General features: G+C 35.4%; 1 protein-coding gene across 3 annotated transcripts in view; it reads right to left on the bottom strand.

Moving 5' to 3' along the window:
* Positions 1-24269, bottom strand: part of LOC110033227 — a 135516-nt gene that overhangs the window by 2930 nt on the left and 108317 nt on the right. For 2 of the 3 annotated variants that reach the window (XM_020737142.1, XM_020737143.1), the window contains 2 exons: positions 12483-12571; positions 12052-12178 (listed from right to left, as the gene is read on the bottom strand). In XM_020737142.1, coding sequence (XP_020592801.1) covers positions 12052-12178; positions 12483-12571 — 216 coding nt within the window. Of the gene's footprint in view, positions 1-12051; positions 12179-12482; positions 12575-24269 lie in introns of those variants that run through there. The other variant, XM_020737144.1, reaches the window with a different exon arrangement.

Genomic DNA, 24269 nt, shown 5'->3' with positions numbered 1-24269 from the left:
CCTAATGTTCTTAGTTTTGGCACATTAATATTACACCAATACTATATTTAACTTGTCCATAGTTTACCTCAATTCTCTTATAATCGTATTTTTGTTAGCAAGATTACATGTGCTCTTAATTGTTCTATCTTATCCTTCCTTGACCATTGACTTTTTCAGAATTTTATGATGAAGAAGATTATTTTTGAAGGACGAGAACAGTGCGCGAGGGGGGGGGGGGGGGGGGGGAAGAAGAGTGCCTCAAGAATGCTAAAGCAAAGTTGATAATGAACAGTCATGGGCTATTCCAACACGGCATCTCCATTTGAGGTCTATTGACGATTAGGGCATCCATCATTACCAAAGCTAAACAATTATACTCTCACTTAAGTCTAAGTAATTATCATCTTTAGATTATGAGTTGTGTCAATTTGAATAACACCATCATTTATCTTTTGTTCCCAAAATTAATAAAGGTTTAGTCAATTTTTTTGATTTATTCTGATGTATGGCGATCTTATCCTGTTTTATCTAATGAATCTCACTTTTATGGATGATTTTTCTCGTATGACTTGATTTAATATGATAAAATCTCATTCCGAGTTATCATCACATTTTCAATCTTTTTGTGCTCAAAGTCAACCTCAATTCAACGTTTCTGTCAATATTATGAGAAGTTAGATGCCAAAGAATATTTCTCGACACCTATTCAAACATACATAACACAAAACGGCATGCTCAGCAATCAACCTGTGTTGATATTTCATCCTAAAAATAATGTAGCTGAAATAAAAAAATAGACAGCTTCTTGAGACAATTAAAACTCTTTTGTTTCAAACTAATGTACCCATACAGTTTTGGATTCATGTAGTTTCTATTGCATATTTTTTTATCAATCAGATTTCTTCTATTGTCTTACAACATCAACTACCCTGAAGTTCTATTTTCAACCAATTCTCTTTCCCATTGAACCACGTTTAGTTGGGTGTATTTGTTTTGCTCGGGACGCTCATCCACATGTTTCTAAACTGTAACCCAGTCACTTAGGTATCTTTCAAGGGTACTCTCATTTGCAAAAAGAATATAAATGTTACTCCTATTAAGAAAGTACATGGTCTCTGTCGATGTCACCTTTCATGAACAGACCCCATTATTTGGTGACTCATCGCTGCCTAATTCCTTATAAGATTCTGATGTAGTAGTAGCTCGTGACCAAAATGTAATTATGGGTGATCAAAATTTAAGGTGTGAACGCTTTAGATATCTCGAGTCTATTGTTCAAAGTGATGGTGATAATGATAGAGAAGTTATTAGTAGAATTCAAGTTGGTTGGTTGGCCCTATAGTGTCATAGAAAGGTACCGCTTAAACTGAAACGAAAATTTTATAAGATAGTGGTGAGACCTGCAATGCTCTATGGTGCTGAATGTTGGCCTTTAAAAGAGAATCATAAAACTAAGTGTTGTGGAGATGAGAATGATTATGTTGATGAGTGGCTATACACTTAGAGACAAAATACAAAATGAACATATCCGTGATAGGGTTGGTGTAGCTCCCGTCACAGACAAAATTAGAGAGAGTCATCTTAGATGGTTTGGTGACATTAAATGTCTTCCATCTGATGATCTAATTAGAAGAGTAGATGTTTTAGATTCGAGGTATGTTAAGAAAGGTAGAGGTAGACCAAAAATGACTTGGCATATTGTATAAAAAATGATCTTAATTTATTAGAATTAAATGAAAATATGACACTAAATAGGACACAATTGAGAAAAGGGATTCATGTAGCCGACCCCACTTAATAGGATAATGGTTTTGTTGTTGTTGTTGTATTCCAATGAATTGTTAATTTATCACATCATCAGTTCAACTTTATTTCCACCAATGCCTCAACCTAGACCATCTATCATCAATGTATACTCGAGATTACCTCGTCCTCCTGATCCTAAATTCCCAGTCCGACACCAACATCCTCATCTTCAATGGATCCTTCTCCTAGTGACCTTCATATATCTATTATTATTTGAAGAGGTAAATGTTGATGCTCAAAATAAAATTAAAAAAAAAAGAAATAATTAATTAACCCCTTGCTTCGCCTCGTAAACGATACATTGTCTACGCCTCTATTGGTCTGGTCCCCTTTCCTGTCGGAAATCCTCACCTGCCCTATTTGTAGCGGGAAGCAACAATGGGATCAAAGCATATGGAGACCTTCAAAAATCATGTATCTCTCTCTTACACCTGGGAAAGACGACGACGAGATCATTGCATACAAAAACTTTCGAACTCCCGTCTTTTCTCTCCTTCAACGCTCAGAAAAGCAATAAGAGGATCAGAGACCTTCAAACTCCCGTCTTCTCCGCATCCCGTACGTAGATGTCGCCCACTCCCACTGTTCGCCTGCCTCACCTGTGAAATAGTCACGATTAAAGCCAGCGGGAAGCAATTACAGGTACGAGGCACACAGAGAACTCCAAAACTCCTATATTTATCTCATTCCACTCGGCACCCCGTACATAGAAGTCGTCCGATCCTCTTCGTCCTAAAAAAAAAACCACATCATAATCCCTTCCAAGTCTTCGTCTTTTCACGTTGAAGCCCTCGCCAACTTTCGTGAACAACAAAGGGATCACCGCGCGTAAGGACCTCCAAACTCTAATATTCTTCCTATTGAAAGACGCTAATGTCGCCTCTCTGTCCTTCCGCTATAGCCACACGAACAAAAGTCTTTTGCTTGTTCTTCTGTGCCATAGCTCAAACCGCTCTTCCTTCCCTACCCGTTCTTCCTTCCCTTCGCGCCAGTCTTCTCGTGAAGCTATTACAACAAGGGAACAATAACAGTAATGACGCAATCGAAACGTACAAGCCCTATCCTAAACTCCCGTATTCCTCCCTATTACAAACAATGAGCCGCTCTTGCTTTGACGAATACAAGGAAGCAAGGAAAGTGGTCTGAGTGGGTTGTGTTGAGGTATAAGGAGCGGGATCTTGACGAGACACGAGATATAAGCAACAGCAGGTCATATGGAATGAGGTTGGTGAGAGTGAAGAGGGCATGATAGGATGCTGCTTCTCAGTTAGAGCAAGAATACTTGGATATGAGAAAAGTTGATCAGGCTTCCAAGTCCAGGGCTCCGACTTCTTGTGTCATTGGCTGATTCCAGAGCTGAACTTGCTAGACTTCTTTCAGCCCTTGAGGAAAAGACTTATGCTGCCCTACCTGACAAGTCATCCGGTACAATCAAAGGACGACTAGCAGCCATTGCAAGCAAACAAAAGAGGACAGGCTTAAAGAGTTCACTGATGTTGAATTACAAATTCAAAAGATTCTTAGGATATTTATGGAAATTTAGCGAATAGACCTTCAAAGAGAAAATCATAGTCAACACTCGGAAAGGCATAATTTTGAGGCAATGGGGTAATTTTCGAAATGTCCACTCGATGAAGCAAGAGTATCTTTCTGTAGGGAATTAAGAACTGTTTAGGGAAAACCAAGGACACATCTGGAAAACTTTTTAAAATTGGGATTTTAAAACACCTGCCCATGGGAAAAGTGAGTAGTTGTCAGTGGGATATAAATACCATTCGGGAAAGTAAAGTACCATTCGGGGAATGCTGGTTTGCGATGTAACCTCTGCATGCACATTAAAGGTCCATTGTGTCTTTTAAGATTGTGGGTTAAATTTCTACTTTTACTCTCTGGGAGACACTACAATGACCAACACATCTTTTACGATAGCTGAGAAAGCTCACATTCTATAGTGTCTCAAAACGGGTTTACGACGGAAGGCTGCCAGAAATTCCAATGATTTGAACTTGTAAAGACTTCAAGAAATGTAAAATTTTGAACTTATAAAAAAAAACTCATTTTGAATTTTAAAATGATTTGAAAACTCATACTTTTAAAGTGAAGGCTTTTAGAGTTTAACATATCGGAGATCTAAGTTTTTAATGTTTAGGCTATTAAGGTTTTAAAAATTTAAAGTTCTGAGCTTTTAAAACATAAACTCTTAGGGCTTAAAGATATTAAAATTTGGTTTAACCTGAAAATATTTAAAATTGAGCTTCTCAGACTTGCGCTCTTAGGGCTAGAAAATCAATTCAATAGAGTGTTTCGAACTTAAGCACCTAGAGGATGAAAAAAAATTCAAACATCAGACCTTCTAAAATTTTAAAATCTTATCATCAGATTCGCAAGGCATTTGTAAGCGAACAAAAGACGGTTATTTTTAAAGCCTAAAAATAGAATTTTACATGCATTACAATAAAGATAATTCTTCAATTCAAAAGATCTGTTTTGCAACTTGTGCAAGTAAACTGTGCCCTTTCAAGTGATTATGTAAGTGCGATCAACTTATGTGCAAATGATTAAAAACCCACTTTATAATTTGAAATTTAAAACACATTATGATCGTAAATATGTGTATAATCTCCAAATTGACTTTAAAGCATGCATGTGCTCCAACAAATAATATTGAAAATTCAAATAATTGGTTCGAGAATGCTAGCTAATCAGACATCCTTGCCTATATGATATGATCGTAAGTCCCACCTAACTTAGTCTGATCCACCTCCTCGTAAGGATTGGAATTGACAAGCTTAGTAATTTTGAAATAAACGTCCAAATCCTAAAATAGGAGTTTGCAAATCCAAATCATCTAGCACAATCCTCCTCCTGATAAGTACATGAGTTGACAAGTCTTATCCTTTAAAAGTCTAAACTGAAAAAGCTAAATACCCCTTTCAAATATAAAAATTTAAAATGTTTAACTCTCCAATGATGACTAAATTGATAGAAGATTTCAACCGGAGAGGTCCATTTTAAAAATTAAATTTCAAAATCAATTTGAATAAATTTAAATGATATATAAGAACCCGATCTTCGGTAAGCAAAATAGAGTTGACAAGGTTCATATACAATCATCTATCTATACTAAACACAATCCTTCGCAAGCAAGATGTAAAGTTGACAAGGTTCAAATCAAGCAACCAAAACCCCGATGAATTTCAACCTGAGGGGTTAATCTTTTAAATCACATCCACCTTCCGCAACAGTTTATCGCGGGTAAAAAACTTTTGATTGACTCCAGCTCACAAAAAGTGAATATCAAATTAAATGCACCTTTACATTTACAATCAAAGCAATCACATGTCAGTAAGAATGTAACCTGAATCATTTGTCTGTGTGATTTAGTAGCCAAAATGGTACACAAAATAATGATTACAACCAAAACCCTCTGACTAAGTGATTGCCTTCAAATGATATCAATATGTTATGGTCACAAATACAGCTTGTACGTTCCCCAATATATTTATTATCCTTTGAGTTGTGAACTACAAGAATATAATCGATTAACACAAAGCATTTTGTTAGCTATTGTCGACTTAAATTTGCTCTCTTAAACAAACATCTATCATAGATCTGCAAAGACTCATTGGACGACACAACTCATGATTACTGATAAGGATCTTTCAGTCAGGTAGAGTCGACTACCTCATATGACCAAGTAGACCATGACTACTCGGGACTATGAAACCATGAGATCTCGATCGAGTTTCATCTTCATTTCCCCACCATCCACTTTAAGCTTCAAGTGATAAATTTTACAATTTAAAATCTTAAGTCTACTGTTATTATATGTTAAATACTCAATTCTTGATAACTAACCTTAATCGAAAGTGCTCTCTTGCTATCGATAGGTATAATTAACCATAGGGGCATGCACCTATGAGAAAGTTGGAAACCCAGATCAAAAAGTCCTTGCAAATGAGAGCAAATTTTTTGGTTAATGTCTTATTTACAATCTAATCTGCCTTCTGAAAATTCAACCTTCAATGATCTCTTAACAAAACAAAATAAAATAAAATGCTGAGAGTTCCTAGAGAGCGGTCGAAATTTTCGAAGCCCATGGTGAACATATCAATGCACCTATCACATTTCCTTTTGTATTAACTATGATCAATTATCTTCTACTTCTTACTCATTTATTGCTTCCCTTGAATCTCTTGAGGTCCTGAGATATGTTTAGCAAGCCATATCCTATCCTGGGTGGCGTGCAATAATGCATAATAAAATGAGTGTCTTAGCTGAAAATGAAACTTGAGAACTGGTTGAATTACCCTTTGGCAAGAAGACTATTGATAATAAATTAGTAATTAAAATTATGTTTCATTTTGATGGATCTACAGTTCAGTTGATTGTTAAGGAATATGCTCAAATTTATGCGATTAACTACTTGAACACACTTTCTCCGATAGCTAAGTTAACTTTGGTTCGGTTCTTCATATTATTGGTTGCAATGAATAATTGGCTCCTGCACCAGCTTGATGTGAAGAATGCATTTCTGCATGAAGATCTTTTTGAAGAAGTATACATGGAGCAACCTCTTGGGCTTGTTGCTCAAGGAGAGTCTAGGAAAGAGCCTTCTTCGGAAGTTAGTATATTGATTAAAGCAAAGCCCTCAAGCAAAGTTTGGGGGATCTAGTGAAGCAGTAGAAGAGTCTGGAATACAGAAGAATAAAAGTGATCACACTGTATTCTACAAGCAAATCAGCTTCTAAGACCATTCTGTTGATGGTGCAAGTTGATGACATTATTATTACCCAAAACAATGTGCAATTAATCTTATCTTTGGAATATTTTCTTCAAAATCAATTCAATACTAAAGATTTTGATTCCTTGAAGTATATCTTGGAGATTGAATATCAACAAGCAAGAAGGAAATCTTTTTATCTCAATAAAAGTATGTTTTCGATTTGTTAGCATAAATGAAAAAATTAGGGGTCAAACCATGCAGTACACCGATGCTTTCTAATCAACAACTTAGCAAGGATGAAGCCTTTTAAAATTCCTGAATGGGAGGATTAAACTGTCATATTGACTCGCCCAGACATTGCGTATTCAGTCAACTCTTGACTTCCCCCACAGTCCATCATCAATCGACTCTGGAACAGATACTATGTTAGCTCAAAGGAGCTCCTAGAAAAAGGATTTTATATAAAAATCATGGGCATAAAAATATTGAATGTTTCACTGATGCAGCTTGGGCAAGTTCCAAGATTGGCCGAAGATCCATTACTGGATATTGTATTTTTGTTGATAGTAATTTTGTCTCATAAAAGAGTAAAAAATAAAATGTAAAGTAACAACCCAATGCAGAATCTAAGTATCGAGCCGCGACATAAGCTTTGAGCAAATTGATGTGGGTTTCCTAATTCCCGACCGAAATGGGTTTTAAGAGGACAGTTCAAACAAAACTATGGCGCGATAACCAAACTACAATTCATATTGCTTTAAACACAGTTTTGTAGACGCCACAATAATAATTAAAAATTATAAATGTGCTAATTGAATTTAATTAAACTTAATTAATTTGAAGTTGAAATTCGCAAGCCTCATGCCCGCCAAATAACTTTTCCCGCTTGTTTGATTAGCACGACTTAACTCACAAAGCCAAGTCCCTATTGGAGGCTCTCAGGCTTCATCTCATAAACGACATACGAAAACCAAACTTTGGTTCTGTCGAATCGAAAACCGCAACAGGGAGCCTTCATCTTTTACGATGGCCCCTCCTTGTCTCTCGGTCTCATGCACGATAGCAGCTGAACTCCCATCTTTCTCCTCTTTCACCTCCCAACCTCCATTTCGCTCTGAAGTAAGCCTTTGAAAGGCAACAACGGGATCACTTGGTACGAAATGGGTTTTAAGATGACAGTTCCAACAAAACTATGGTGCGATAAACAAACTATAGTTCATATTGCTTTAAACACAGTCTTGTAGACGTCGCAATAAAAATTAAAAATTATAAATGTGTTAATTAAATTTAATTAAACTTAATTAATTTTAAGTTAGCTTGAAATTCGCAAGCCTCATGCCCTCCCAGTAACTTTTCCCACTTTGCGATTTGCACGACTTAATTCACAAAGCCAAGCCCCTATTGGAGGCTCTCGAGCTTCAACTCATAAACGACATACAGAAACCCAACCTTTGATTCTTTCAAATCGAAAACCGCAACAGGGAGCCTTCATCTTTTACGATGGCCCCTCCTTGTCTCTCAGTCTCATGCACGACAGAAGCTGAACTCCCATCTTTCTCCTCTTTCGCCTCTTAACCTCCATTTTGCTCTGAAGAAAGCCTTTGAAAGGCAATAGCCGGATCGCTTGGTACGAAGATCTTCGAAATTCCTTAATATGTCCTTCAATGGAAAGCAACAAAGGAATTGCAGCATACAAAGGACCAAAACTTCCTATCTTTTGCCGGCAACTCCTCGCTTGCCCTACTTGTAACATGAAAGTAGCAACGGGATCGCTCGGTTGGTTAGGAAGGCACGATAGAATCGTGACATACAAAGATCCCTCGCAACTTCCGCATTCCCACAGTCGCTTATAGTGACAACTATGCTTAGTGGGAAAGCAAAAACGAATTGTGATGCACGAGACCTCTGAAATTCCTGTCTCTCTCCTTTTGTGCTCAAGAAAAGAAAAAACTAGACGATATCACAACAAACAGTGACAACTGATACTTCTCTATTAGAAGCCAAAGCCCCATCTCGCTGGTTATTTTTGTTAAAGGCGCACCTTCGACTTCTTCCTTCGAGCGTTGAAACCAAAATTAGCTACAACTTGCTACTTCTCCGCCTTGCTTCTATTTGCACACAGACACGACGTGAATTTTAAGATTAGCTACAACTTCAACTTCTTCCTTCAAGCATAAAGCCCTTTTATTTTCTCCGTTGCGAAAGCACATGACTGGTGTAAATTACTATTGGATATTCCTTGTGTCGAGACTCTCACTGCCGCAAGCGATGATCACTTTGCGACTTCACTACCCAATCTTCTTTGCTATTCTTTTTTGTGCACAAACCCGCGCAGATCCCTACACTGAAGGCCAGTTGTCTGCCCAAACCCAAACTGAGCACAACTTTGTCCCATGAGCCCAATCCCATAAAATCCAAAATTAAGTTTTCCTTATCTGCATTTTACATTGTAAATTGTATAAAAAATATGTATTGTACTGTTATTTTATTCTGTCATCGTCCGAGCTCGAAAGGTATAACACTAACACAAATGGTGAGCAGAGCACAGTATCCGATAGGCGGGGAAATCATGAACTTGACCGGAAAATTATTTTTAAAACAAGGAATATTGATTTGCTACTTAACATTTTCTACAAATATATTGAAGGCTCGTCACATCTTTTAAGATCGTGGTTAAATGTTTTTTTTTGTCCCAAACCACTGACCAACGAGTCTTTTGAGACAACTAGAAAGGTTGACATTCTCTCGTGCTCCCAAATGGGGGTTGAAGCTGGAAGACAACCAAAATATCAGGTGAATTTGGACTCGCAAATTTTCTTAAAAAAATGAATTATTTGGACTTTAAAAATGAAAATTAAAAGAAGCATAAATCGCGAATTAAGGTCTCTATCCTGATTATATTTGAAAGTTATTAAAAAAATCAAAGTTTTAACGTAGATGGTCCATTTAAGATCTAAGATTATAATATTTCTTCAAATATTTTAAGTTCTAAATTATAAAAAATGTTCACACCTAAACTTCAATGCTAGTTCTTAAAGTCAAATACCAAGTTCTGAAATTCACGCAAGTGCTTTTAAGACATGAATAACAATTTGAATACTCTCAAGCTATGAATTTTTAAGATATTCATGACTTAACTATGCATAATCTCAAAGCCTTGTATAACAGAATTTCAAAAAATAAAAATAAAAACCCGCATGTGCTCCAACCAATGCATTGGATGTTCAATACTAGATTCAAGAATGTTGTGTGGGTTAATTGAGCCGCCTTTTCTATAAGATGGGGTCGTAAGTCTCACTTAACTAGTCCGATCACCCTCCTTGCAAGGACTAAAGTTGATGAGTCTAGTAATTTTGAAATAAATGTTCAACTTTTAAAATAAAAATTTATAAAGTTCAAATCATCTAGTTTGATCCTCCTACCTATAAAAGTAAAAGTCGATAGTACTTATACTTTGAAAAGCTTAAACTAACAAAATTAAATGTTTCTACTTCAAATAAAAAAAATTTGAATGTTCAATTCCTCGATTATGACCGTGTTGATTGAAGATTTCAACCGGAAGTGTTAATATTTAAAATCAAGCTTTTCAAATTAACCAACTAATATGTAACTAAAATTTAATCAATTAAAAGCTAAAAGTAAAATCCATCCGTCTTTTGCAGTTGTTTGACGAGGGTGACAAATTTTTTTATTGACTTTAGCTTACAAAAATTGAATGTCATATCAAATGCACATCTATATTCACGATCAAAGCAATCACATGTCAGTAAAAACTTGGTCGAGTCCTATGCTTGTGTGGTCCATAAAATAACAGTTACAACCAAAGCCCTCTGATCAGGTGATTACCGTCAAATAAAACTATTATATTGCGATCACGGCCGTAGCACTTCTGCTCCTTAATGACTTTCTATTCTTTAATTTATGAATCATAAGGGCATAATTGATTGACACAAAACCTTTTTTTAGTTAAGATCGACGTAAATTTGCCCCTTTAGACAAATATCCAACCTAAATCCACAAGGATGCATTGGACGATGTAACCCATTGCTGCCGACAAAGATTGTTCTATCATGTTGGGTCGACTACCTCCTCTGACTAAGTAGATCAGAGATCACGACCCAAGATGACAAAACCATGAGATTTTGATAGGGTTTCATCATCATTCCCCCACCATTTGCTTAAAGCTTCAAGTGATGAATTATGCAACTTAAATCCTAAGTCTGTTAACTTTATATCTTCAATTTTCAATTTTTAATGAATAACCTTAATCGAAAGTGCTCTCCGATTATCTGGAGAGGTAAGTAACCATAAGGGCTTATGCCTGCGAGAAACCTCGAACCCCATATCAAAATGTCCTCGCTAAATGAGGGTGAAATCTCTAGCTAGTGCCTTATCTACAATCTGATCTATCTTCTGAAAATTTGACTCTCCAAAGCTTTCTCAAAATAAAAAAAATAAATTAAAAATAAAATGCAGAGAGTTCTTAGAGAGGGGTTGTTAATTTTCAGAGGGCACGCCTTCTATGAACAAACTAAACACATTGAAATAGATTCTCATTTTATTCATGAAAAGATTCAAAAAAATATGATTTCTACAGCTCATGTCAAAACTAGAAAATAACTAGGGATATCTCCACAAAGACTCGTAATGAAGCTAGAGTCACTTTTATTTGCTCCGGCTCGAGGGAAAGTGTTATAGAAAGTATTAAATCTAATTATTATAGATTAGGAAGCTTGATTTTTTGATACCTAACTAAAGGAGATCTAATTAGATGATCTGTTCTATCATAGAAATATTCTTAATTTATAGAGATAGGAGTGTATATAAATATGTAACATATGTTTTCAATTGAGGAATAAAAAAAAACAACTTTTCCTGTTACACATACATAGCACACAAGTCTAATATATTTACATATCTCACACCTAAACTTTCATATTTAGACACATAACACCCAAATTTTTAATAATATAAAATAGCAATATTATCACTTTTTAAAAGTCAAATACACCTCATGCATTGGTTTAAAGAATCAAAGTGCTATGCATGTAAATATGAAATTTAAGGTGTAGGATATGTGAGTATAAAAATTGCGTACCACACATGTAAATTTCATATTATAAAGCACTTCAAATAATAGAGAAAAATATTTAGAATAAAACTCTGTAGGTTTTCCAGTAAAACAGCAATATTTGAGGGATCATAGCATCTAAAATATTTTATTCTTAAGAGTCACATGTAGACCACAAACTGAAGAAAAAAAAAGAACAAGTGGATTAGCTATGGTAGCTACATGAGGCCGCACTTATGAAATTTAGGTTTTAGCAAAGGAAGAAGGGTCTAAGGGTGAACGTTGGAATAATACAGTCCCTAAAACTGGGCCTTAAAAAATATTTAAGAAAAAGTAAACGAAGCCAACCACAAAAGTAAGCATAAGGCAAAGCAAAGTCAACGTGAATGTACTGTAAGCTTCAGAGTTAGCAGTAGTTTTTCATATATATAACATTTGTAAAAATCATTTTGGAAACTAATCAAACCTTGGATCCAGCAATGATGGTGCCATTTTGGGGATGGACAGCACAAGCTAGAACAGTATCTGAGACAGGAATAAATCTGTTTCTGCCAACTCCTTTACTTACAACCGAAACACTGTTTGGTGCATCACTGCCAAGTAAAACAGAGTATGAAGACAAAAAGTTTATTAGATGATCTAAAAGCATGTAGGATGTGCGTGCAGCAGTATATTGGTGTGTGATTTGTCATATTATTGTAAATGGAATATCAGAATTATCAACAATGCACAGTAGATTATGTCAGAGATTTTTATTTTTTAATATCCATTACTGCAAACAGAATATTTACAAGTATCCTGTACACAGCAATAAAGTAAAACATACTATATTCATCGCTGATATAAAAATCAGGGAGGATGGGGGAAAACTGAATAAAATAGAGTTTAGTTGGTTACCTGTTATCTACATTGCAAGCTGAGCTTCCGTCTGGAAAGAAATCTAGCAGATAAACTCCATTAACAGAGGAAGACCCCACTGCATAGACCTACTGGACAAAAAAGATTACTAATTGCTTTAATTTTAACAAACCATCATTACAACACATTGTGAATTTCTAATTTTTGGTCATGTAGGTACAAGCCAATAAAGTACCCCAACCTAAATGCAAGGAGACTAGTTAGCAGAGTTAAAGATTGTTGTCATGTGAGACAGATAAAACGAAATTTTTTTTAATTTACATATAAAAAAAGGAAACATGCAATTAATTTCTCTAGTATTTTGAGAATTAAATTACGTTTAATTTTCCATTCTCAAAAATACAAGTTGGAATGAAGAGAAAATAATCCATCTCGCTAATTTATCTACATACATGAAGCCATGAAGAGAGACTAGTCAATTTTTCTACACCTAAGAGCATGGCAAATTTTTCAGTTTACAGTTTTTAGCCCCTCCATCTAGTTAAAAGAATAACTGGATCAACAAATAAGGGTTTTTTCTAGGTAAAATTTTCATTGAAAGCATTAGGGATCAAATATAGCAAAGAATCTAGAGGATATTAATCCAAGCAAAAGGCTGTTTGGTTGCAAGGATTTAAAATTTAGATTATTTTAAATGAATTGTAAGTAAATAGTAGTAAATAATGTATTTATAATACTTAGAAGTTGTTTGTATGATAGTTAAACGAACTTAAATAATTAAGTTGTGTTTGATTGGAAGTAATAAATCTAGTAAATAAAAAAAATAATTAAAAAAGATATTTCCATTAGGGCACGACAGCAGGTTGCTGGAGGTTGGTGGGAGTAGGTTTCATGGTGATGTATTGAAAGCTTTGTAGTGATCTGTCGAAGACAAAATGGAGGACGCCCTGCTGTATGAAAGTTCGTGAAGAAGGTTGGTGGAAACATTATAATTGTGCCACTAAAATTTTGAAATCGATGGGGACACTGCTGAAGAGTGGCGGCAGAGAAGGCAACTAATCCCTCGAACTCATTGTCTCCTGTTGATTACGAGGTTGATGAGGTGAGGTGCAAGAATCTTTTTATGGTTTCAATTTTAATTTTCATATTTGGATTTGAGACAACAATCTCTTATTTCGGGATGGTTAAGTTGTGTTAGAACTTACTTGGATAGATGTTTGAAAATGCCTCGGGATGGTCATGTAATGTCTCACATTGTGTTGTGAACTCTTTAGGTTCTGTGATGTTCTCGCAAGAATTTACCAATTTTGAGAACAATGAAGATTGACCAAAACTAAGGTGTTTAAAATAAATTTTTCCACTTAAAAAAATTTCATCCTCGAAAGTTAGAAACAAACTTCGAGTCATTTCTCATTAAATTGGTCGACATTTGTTATCTACGTAACTAAGGGTCATTCATTAATATAATAAATAATCACTATAAAGATAAAATACTTGACACAAGGCGGCTCAAATGTACTTTAGAACGCCTAGATACTGAAACACGAAAGCATGCTAAGAAAACACCAAATGAATCAGACCACACCACCATCAATAGGTCTTCAGGCTCACTATGAGTGAAAGAATATACCCGAGGTCGAACCGGTTGTCTTGGTTGACCTTAGGTAGGAAATGAAGCTATTGACTATCTTTTTCTGCCCACTTGCAGTCTCCTGTGAAGAAGATCCACTAGATTTCTGATCTTCAGCGCTCTTCTGGCCAAGAGGTGGATAATATCTTGCTATATGACCAGGCTGAAAAAACTAATAGCAAGTGTTAGAGTCCATCAAACATTCACCTTTATGTTATCTTCTGCTTGTGGTACACTGACTCCAATACCCTGAGTCGTCCCTCTATTAACTCTACTTGAAATATTCTTGGACTACTTCTCATTGAATCCTTCTGAATGAGCTTCGTGTTCTTCTGCAGTCTTCTTCTTGTGCATCTCTTTACGCTTCTAAGTAAGCTGAGATTCAATCTCCACTTTTCTAGCTCTTTACACTAATATCAAATATTCATTCATTCCTAAGGGTACTAAGGGTTGTCTGATAAAATCATTTAATCACAAAAGAAATTTGTAGCACTTTTCTTCTGCAGTAGCAATCAACTGTGACGCATACCTTGATAGTGCAGTAAATTCTGTTTCATACTGCATGACCGTCATCTCTCCTTACCTCAACTTAATGAAATTGTCCTGCATCTGTCGTCGAGTGAATAAAGATACTAACCATTCTCTAAAAAGGTCTACAAACTCCTCCCAACTTATCATCGTATTGGTTATGTCCCCTAATATGTTCTGCAGCTGCCGCGCACACCAACATCTTTCGGCTTCTCCATCCAGCATAAATGTCGCCAACGGTACTCTTATTTCATCCGAACAAGTTATGTTATCTAGTATCTTTTCTATCTTCATTAGCCAGTTGTCTGCTTCAATTGGGTCTTCAATTCCCTGGAGCAAAGGTGAACACGGATCTTGAAATATCTTCAAAAACTTATCCACAACGATTGTATCACTTCCGATAGGTTGCGATCTAGACTCTTGAATTAACCGAGTCATTACTACCATCATTTGGGTGACGACATTCACGTTCACATTAATAGAGGTTGTACTCCCTCATTTTTTATCGGATTCTCTTCTATAATTCTGGGTGTATCACTATACCTGAATGTATAAATTATTTCTTTTAGTTAATTTCAATTTTTAAAACTTTCTTATAATTATCCTACTAGCTCTTTCATCAAGATTCAATTAGTTAATCTTAAACTTTGTCTCTAATATCACTTTTGTCACGACCTGACCCAAAACTTGGATTTAACCAATGCAGATACAGACAATCGGAAGGTGTGAATTAAATTTTCTACATTCATCTACAATTTGATAGATGAAAGAGCCACTATAATTTAAATTAAAGCGATACAAATAAAATTATGTCGTTGATTGTTGTCCACATCTTCTATAAAATTTTCTCATCTATCGTTCATCTTTTAATAATTTAATTAAAGCTGAAAAGTTAGTTAAAACAACTATGAGCTAAACAAGTCAGTGAATATTCATACTTCTATAGAAAAGTAACACAATAAAAAAAATAATATGCATGTCAGTTGAGCTTCTTTATAATTCAATATAAACATTTAAGATATTATTCGTAGTGATGTATATCATTATCATATCAATATCATTTCATGTCTATACAACCATTATAGGAGACACCATATAAAAATTTGCATCAATTAAAACATCAATATCAATATTCTTTTCCATTTACATGCACGGGTACATTAATGTTCCTTACTAATACTATCAAGGGGTGCTCCATCATAGTTAACAACGCACATAGAAGCAATCAACATAAACATGTGTTCATCACATTCAATCAAATTTATGATGCTAAAAATTATGCTTCAAGCAATCTTTATAACAAATTAAATATTAAATAGAGTGAAAAATATATGTATAAGCTCGTCAAACAAAGACAAAAGAAAAATAAAGATTTAATTAAGTATATTAAAGATGAAAATTTAAAAGTGCTTTTCTTAGAGGAGGATATCCAACAAAGGTGGGTGAGCCATTTTGATAAATTTTTCAATGAAGTTTCTGAAAATATGATCAAGCTTAGTGATTCTAATAACGTTAATAACGATAAAATATTTTACTTTTACAGTCACATTAATAAAAAACAAGTAGACGGGGCTTTAAAGAAAACCAAGTGTGGAAATCAGTATGACCTGATGATTTTCCAATTGAAGTGTGGAAATATTTAAGAGAATTGGGAGTTTCTTGGCTTACTAAACTCTTTAATACTAATTTAAAAAGAAAAAAGATTTATGAAGTGTGAAGGAAGAGTATTTTGGTTGCCTTTTTTAAGAATAAAACGGATGCACAAAAATGTGCAAATTATAGAAGAATTAAGTTGATTTGTCGTACTTTAAAATTATGGTTAAACAAAGATTAAGATGTGATACAAATACTTCTCATAATTAATTTGGATTTATGTCGGTAGGTCTACTTTGGAAACTATCCATTTATTGAGAGGTTTTGATGGAGAATTAAACAGAGATTAAGGAGTATCTACATATGATTTTTACAAATTTAGAGAAAACATATGATAAGCTTCCAAGAGAAGTCCTTTGGAGAATTCTAGAGAAAAAATGTGTTTATATGACTTATATTCAAGTCATCAAATATATGAATACTAAAGTTGTTACTTCGGTTAGAACAGAAGCATTGACCAAGTATTTTCCTATTTCAGTTGGATTACATAAGGGATCAACTTCAAGCACATATCTTTTTGTTTTAGTTTAGGATGCTCTTACCGGACAATTACAGGATGATGTAACTTAGTGTATTACTTTCGCTAATGATATTCTTCTTGTAGATAAGACAAGAGAAAAAGTTATGGAGAAAAATGAATTATAGAGGTCTACTTTAGACTCTAAAGGCCATCGTTTTAGTAGATCTAAAATTGAATACATGGAATGTAATTTTAGTAGTAGTAGCTCTAGTGACAGAGTTGTAACTATAGGTGATCAAATCATTAAAAGGTGTGATCATTTCAGATATATCGAGTATATAGTTCAAAGTGATGGTAATATAGATGGGGAATGTTATTAGTACAATTAAAGTTGAATGGTTGAAGTGAAAGAACACATCGTGCCTCTAGTGCGATAGAAAAGCAACAAGCTCAAACTGAAAGAAAAATTTTATAAGATGGTTGTGAGACTTGCAATGCTCAATGGAGCAGAATGTTGACCTTTAAAAGAGAAGCATAAAACAAAGTTAAGTATTGCTGAGATGAGAATGTGTAGGTGAATGAGCGGCTTGACACATAGGAACAAAATGTAAGATGAATAAATTCGTGATAGGGTTGGGTTGTGATAACAAAAAACTTAAAAAAATAAAAATAAATATAATACTAGTAAATAAATTAAAATAAGTGTCGATTAGGAAGGTCGCATCGCCTCGCAGGAACCTTAACTCATGCTCCATCCACACTTCCTCTCATTCAAAACAGAAGAGCGGACAAGAGGGAGAACAGAAAGATCAAGAAATGAGGTTGTGCCCTAGCCGAGTAAGAAAGAAGTTCAAGGGAAAATGAGAAGAAGAAACCACAGAAGAAGCGGAGCAACTTCGATGCAGGGAAGAAGAGGAGAAAGAAGAAAAAGAGAGGAAGAAGACGGGTGCGAGAGGCTCGGGATCGAACAAAAAGCCAAAGCTAGTGCCTTATCAGTGACAATTAATGTGCATTAGAGCTTTCGAGCCACACGAGAAGGAAGAAGAAGAAGTCGAAGAAGAAAGAAACGACATCGAAGGCTTACTTGGACCGAGTAGCGATCGAGGAGGAAGTTACAACTGTGTTCGCGTGTGTTAGGGGGAGACCGAAAGCTATATAAGGTATATTCAATATTTGTACAAGTTAATTAATATGTTATTATATAAATAAAATTTGAGTGTGTGTGTATATGTGTGTGTGAGGTAATATTAATGAAAAGTTTTATTAAAAAATCAGGACTGGAAATTAATAATTTCATGCTCAAAGGAGAAATTGAAGGGAGTGCAACTTAGGGGGAGGAGCATGTTGAACAACTTGTAAAGTAAATCTTAAGGTAAATCTTCATGTTTAAAAAATTAAGCAATATGTGTGTGTGTGTGTGTGTGTGTAACCCAAGGGCAATTATATTAAAGGTAAAATGATACAGATAGAATGTATGAGATGGCCCAATTAGGAACTCAAATCACACGGTACAACACACACAAAAAAGAAAAACAAAAAAAAGAGATGGTACATATAAGATCAATTGGGATGATCCAATTTAGTTTTGCATCTGTTTATAGTTCTCAAAAGGAAACCAACTAACAAATTGGTGAGGTGCGTACCATTACCCGACGTAACCAAAATATCATCCATTAGATTCCTTAACTCAAATAGATTTTCATTCTTCTTTTTCCTCCTAGAAGTGTAAACCTGTCATTCCTCATCCGAAGATTTGTGCTCATTTGGATGAAGTGGTAGGGTTGTAGTAGAAGGATCGCCAATAGTTGTACCCACAATATGTTATAGTGTATGTGAAGTATGAGTTGTCGCGTCTACACCCGATAGTTCCTAAGATAGGGAGCTGCAAGGTTCTCCTGATGATCAATCCGAACATTATCCTTTGTTGGTAAGGATCCTTCAGTATTGTTTTCAATAGGGTTTGAAAGTGTAGTTTGCCCAGTAGTGCCATCCAGCATCACATCAATCACAGAAATAGTATTGTCAGGGGGGATCCGTAGGGGCAATTAAATCAGACACTAAATACTGTCATGTGGTAGTTTTCTCTTCAGGTGGAACAGATATGCCTAGAGCGGTAGAGTTAGACCTATTTTTATTCACTTCATCATTAGATTTCAAATTAGGATGAAACTTATGACATTTATCAAGGATATGCCCAAACATCTTACAATGAGAACAATAAGAAGGTCCATGTTCCAGGACGATTTGTTGTCAATATCCATTATGAGTTGTGTCCAACCAGACTTTAATAACATCAGATAAAGTAATATTTTTTTCCACAAGTATTCTGGCAACAAAAGATCTGGTTAAGTTGAAAGTGGGTAGACAAGCTTCATAAAGTCCTCAAGTATGACCTCAATAGAGTAAAAAACCTTATTATGAAAAAAGTGCAGCTTGAAACCAGGTAGGCTAAACCATACCGATATAGTAGGATATTCATGATTAGGGTCGAAATCAGGAGACCACTTAGTAACTTCATTGACTTGCCTGCAATGCTGAGATATTTTTTGAAGAAAATCTAAGTGTAGCCTTCAATCACGGTTAATTGAATCAACACATGACTCACATCCATGGGCATCACTTTCCACTTTCCTGTTAGTTTGAAATCATCAAAACTTTTTCTGATAACTTCCATAAGTGAGTGCCCCCACTGAAATTTCCCAATAAGAGCAAACTTGAATCTTTAAGTCAAGGTTGAAATTTCCAATTCAAACAAAAAAATATTTTCCCACTTTTCCTACTTACATTCTTATCAAAGAAGCAGTCGCATGTACCATCATGATAATCCTAATAATTTGAGGGAAGACAACCGCCGACTTCACCTTAGGATTACCCACCACTTGGGCAAAAGAGACTTTGTAAGATGCAACCGAAGAACAAAGAAGCGCCAACAGAGCAGGGAAATCCTCCTGCTATAAGCTCTCGATATAAATGTTGTCTGCGTAGTGCCGAGAAATCAGAAGGTGAAGATGCAAACTATCGGGCAGAAAGCCGCAGATGCGAACTGTAGGGCAATTCAACGTCGAAACAAGGACGATGCAGACTCGAACAACTATGTACGTCGTCGTCGAAATCAAAGAGGGAACTGTCGACGTCGAAGAAGTCGACGCAAGCAAACGAAGCTAAAGTGACGAGCAGAAGCGGAGTGTGCGATAGAGACGAGGTGTGAGCCTGTGAGCCCTCTCATTCGAGCGACAATCATAGGCGACCGAAATTGTCATTTGAAACCATAGCAGAGCTCTCGACCGCTATTTTTCATATATATATATATATAAGTACTTGAGGTTGAGGAGTTAAAATTTTGAAATTTAAATAAGGAAAGAGAAGATTTATGCAAGGAAGCAAACCATTTTTTTTTAGGTAATGAATGGTATAATTAGTTATATGTGTTGTTTTAATAGCATGTCATTAGATATATTAAGTATTTCTTTTAAAAATATGATTCTTATCAAATGATTTGCCCATTTAATTAATATAGTTGGTTGCTTAAAAAAGTTAGTGGAGAAGAAATTTTTCAGAAATCTCTTGTAAGATAAGGTGAGTAATTATTTTCTTATATGTATTAAGTTTAAAGTTATTATATAAAGAATTCATTTAATGCTTTAGACAATTGTTTCATGATTGTATGCATGTTGTAGCTTAAGAATTAAAGAAAATGAACGAGAAAAGGGAAAATGAATGTTTAATGTCTTTGAAAGGGTAAATTAAAGGCAATGAAATGATAAATGAATCATTAAGTCATACAAGATTATCCCTAAATGCTATTGACAGGGGAAGCAATGTATCCGTGCACCTTAAAGAAAAATGATAAATGTGTACCTTTGGGTATGATTTGAGGGTACATTCGGGTACAATTTTTTAGGGTATCTTCGAAACACATTTTTTAGAGAACTTTCAGACACATTTTTTAGAATACCTTCGGATAAGACAACAATCCTGTTATGACTCCTAAAAAGGTTACAAACAGGAAATACATAAAGTGAAACAGAAAAGGATAAATTTAAAGTTTTAATAAAACAAACTACATTTTCTTTTGGTCATTCATACATAACATAGCATAAAATAAGAATTTAATGCATATAAGATTATAATTACTCACTAAGTTATACTTATGGTTGCAATTATTATTTTTTTCAAGAGAAGAAAAGTTTAGGTTAATCTATCTGATAGAAGAAACTTTATTTACTAGAGGAAAAACACTACTACTAGGTATTTTATGATGATAGTTTCTCTTTACTGCTTCTTTCATATGTTGATTTACCGTTCAGTTCTGGATTAAGATCTAGTTTGTGGACATTGTTGTTGTTAAATGATTTAAATTTTATTACACTGCAATTAGTACCTCTTTTATATATATTTAAAGTTTTTTTTAATGTGGATAGTTAGTTAGATGTTAATATCGTCCGAACGCAGTACACACCTTAATTAATGTTAAACATTGAGTCGGGTCGTGACAAAAGTGGTATCAGAGCGATTAGGTTTAATCCTAATCTAAAGGAGGCAAAAGGATGATGATGATTACTTAAATTCATAAGTAATATTGATAAAGAATTAAATTGTATATAATTATAATACTTTTATGCTATTTTAGAAATATGAAAAATCAGGGGATGAAACTAGAGATGATATTATAAAAGTTGATGCACCCTCACAAATTATTGTGAATACTTATGCATTTACTGAGATAATGACTGCAGCAACGCGGTTGATTAAGAGCTCTCAGAGTCACGCCAATTACATGGATAAGTACCTGAAATTATTTTTAGGACATGAGATCACCTCACTTTTCTGGAGGAAAAGGTCCAGTAGATATTGAAAACTGACTGCTAAGAGAAGAGAAGATCCTAGATAAATTGTCTTGTCCTTCAGAAAGGATGATTACTCTGGTCACATTTGCATTAGAGGAAGAAGCAGAGAGATGGTGGTGTGGACAACTGCAGAAGAAATTTAGGGGTGGAGCCAGTCAAATTATTCAGTGGGGCAAGTTCGTGAGCATTTTTAAAGGCTGACTTGTACCATTATCTGCAAAAAGATAGATCTAGGATAAATTTATTAGGTTGGTACAAGGTGAACGATCTATTATGTAGTATGAAGTTGAATTCACCATACTCTCTCGATATGCACCTCAGTTGATCCCGAATGCAGAGAAGTGCCACCGATTTTTATCTAGGCAGAGATGTGATTAGACAACCATTTATTCCCATGGAATTGATTATTACTTTGTTCTAATGGAGAGAGCTAAGTGGATTGAGCTGGATTTGGAGGTTACTTAAAGGATGAGGGATATTCAATTAAAGTAAAACTTCAAAGCGATCCAAGTTTCCTCACAATTCTCAGAGCAAGCTATATTTTTAGTTAGTTGGTACAAGTGCTAAGAATGCTAGATCCAACAACATTGACAATCAGTTTGAAGCCAAAAAATGTGCAAGTGTGGAAGGTCTCACAACGGTGAGTGTCTATTTAGATCCAACACTTATTTTTGATGCCACAAGTCAGGACATATGGCGAAGAATTGCCCTAAATTGGGTCAGAGAGCTCTAGCAGATTCAAAAGGCAGTGTTGCACCACCTCAAAGAAGTTATGGTAGAGTGAGGGTAGTTGAATCTTCAGGGTTAATAACAAACGCAGGTCAGACTCAGCAGAATGTTCAGCCCAGAGTAAATGCATTATCACAGCAGGAAGCGAAGAACTCCCCTGACGTTATCACAGGTAAATTTCATTTAACAGGTTTAACCAGTGTATTTTAAGCATTGTAGAATTCATGTCACTTTATACATAAAACAAGTAAGAATTTAAAAATCTAACTCAATGTTCAAAGCGATGATTTTAATGATAGATATCATATCTTCAGAGTAGACCGATGAGAATATTATTTGATTCGGGAGCATTACGCTCATTTATAACTGATGAACTAGTTAAAGTGATGCAATTGAATATCCTTTTTGATGCATGTGATACTATCAATGAAAATGCTAAATGACTCTTTTCTGAAAGTTGATCAATCATGTGAGGTGCAGTTTATGATTGGTGGAAACAGTTTTAATGTCCAACTTATTGTGTTGCCCTTGGTGGAATTCAAAATGATTTTAGGCATGGATTAGATGTTTGAAAAGTTTGTCAGCAATAAGAAGTTGGGGAGACATAAGTCAAACTTTCTGGTGACAGAGGACTGACATCTATGATAATTACCTGCATGAAAGCTCTTAAATTGTTGAATCATTGGAGTCAGAGTTTTCTTGCTCATGTGGCAGATAGTGAAGTCTTTTAGTGATATTTCAATGGCAAGAAAATATACATATGTTATTGACCTCATTTTCAATGAGGACTATTTTTTTCTCTTAGAGCCTAGGATCTAGTCTTAGGACTTTTCTATTTACTATCCTAGAGGACTAGTGATGGGACCCACCTTTTAGAAGCTCAAACCACCTTCTATCTCTTTTTGTGAGACCTCATATGAGTGGTTCCATGAACTCAACTCTTAGTAGCAAGAGCTAAGGACCAGCATGTGGAGGTCCAAAAGGAGTTTCCCTAGGGTTTAAAGGCCTTATGGTACCCATTATGACTTTCGCACCTTCGCACCTTCGCACCTTCGCACGCACAAATATCACAATTCGGACAATCAACACGCTTAAATACCACAATTTGTGTCACCTACGCATGTAAAGACTTCATAATTGATCAAAACAAAAATAATTTCCAAAACAATCGATCACGAACCATAAATTTTAAGAAAATCGAATTTGACGCATTTTGACTCGATTGTCGACGAAGTTTTCCAAACGATTCCAAATGATGAAACGAACTAAACTTCTGGAACGTCGATTTTACCTTACAAAGACATCCAATTTGCTATGCTGTTATGCACGAGCGAAAAGTGCGCGAATCGGGAGATTTTAATATTAAATATTATAAAATTAATAAAAAAGGCATTTCATTTCTTCCTAAATCCCAAACTCACCCGATTCTTCTTTATTCGACCCGATCAAAGCCCTGGCTCCCGCTTCCCTTCTGCCATTCGCGAGCAGGCTTGCCCCCTTCTTTCCAGTCGCGGCTCGAGCGGAGCCCTAGCTTGCACACTCCCTCCTCTTCGCTAACCTTCTGGTTCGAGCAGAGCCCCCCAGCTAACAGGCGATTTCCCTTCTTCCTCACGATCCGGTTGGCCGACAGTCCACCTTCTTGAGGCCGACCTTTCCTCTTCCCTAAGTCGTCTGCTTGCTTTCATCCTAAATGCTTCTTTTCCTCTCTCGTCATCCTATTCGACCACTTCACCACTGGTAGGTAGAGGTGTGGCTCCTCCTTTGTCTATAAAAACCCTACCTAGGGTAAGTTCTTGTTGTTGTTGAAGCTTGGGAGAGGGAGAGGTGCTTTCAAATTCTATTTGAGTTGGTGTTTGTTGCACTTGGAATCCTGTAGCTTGTTCCATGTTCTTTCTTTTAGGTTAACCGAGTGAGGTATCTATGGCTCCCTTTCTCCCTTAGCTATTCATTAATGTCACTACTTGCTGGTTGTTTCGTTT

This window comes from Phalaenopsis equestris, unplaced genomic scaffold (genome assembly GCF_001263595.1).
Source record: "Phalaenopsis equestris unplaced genomic scaffold, ASM126359v1 Scaffold001116, whole genome shotgun sequence".
NCBI classification, from domain to species: domain Eukaryota; kingdom Viridiplantae; phylum Streptophyta; class Magnoliopsida; order Asparagales; family Orchidaceae; genus Phalaenopsis; species Phalaenopsis equestris.
Note: the sequence above shows the minus strand (reverse complement) of the source record. Positions and strands in the feature narration are given on the sequence as shown.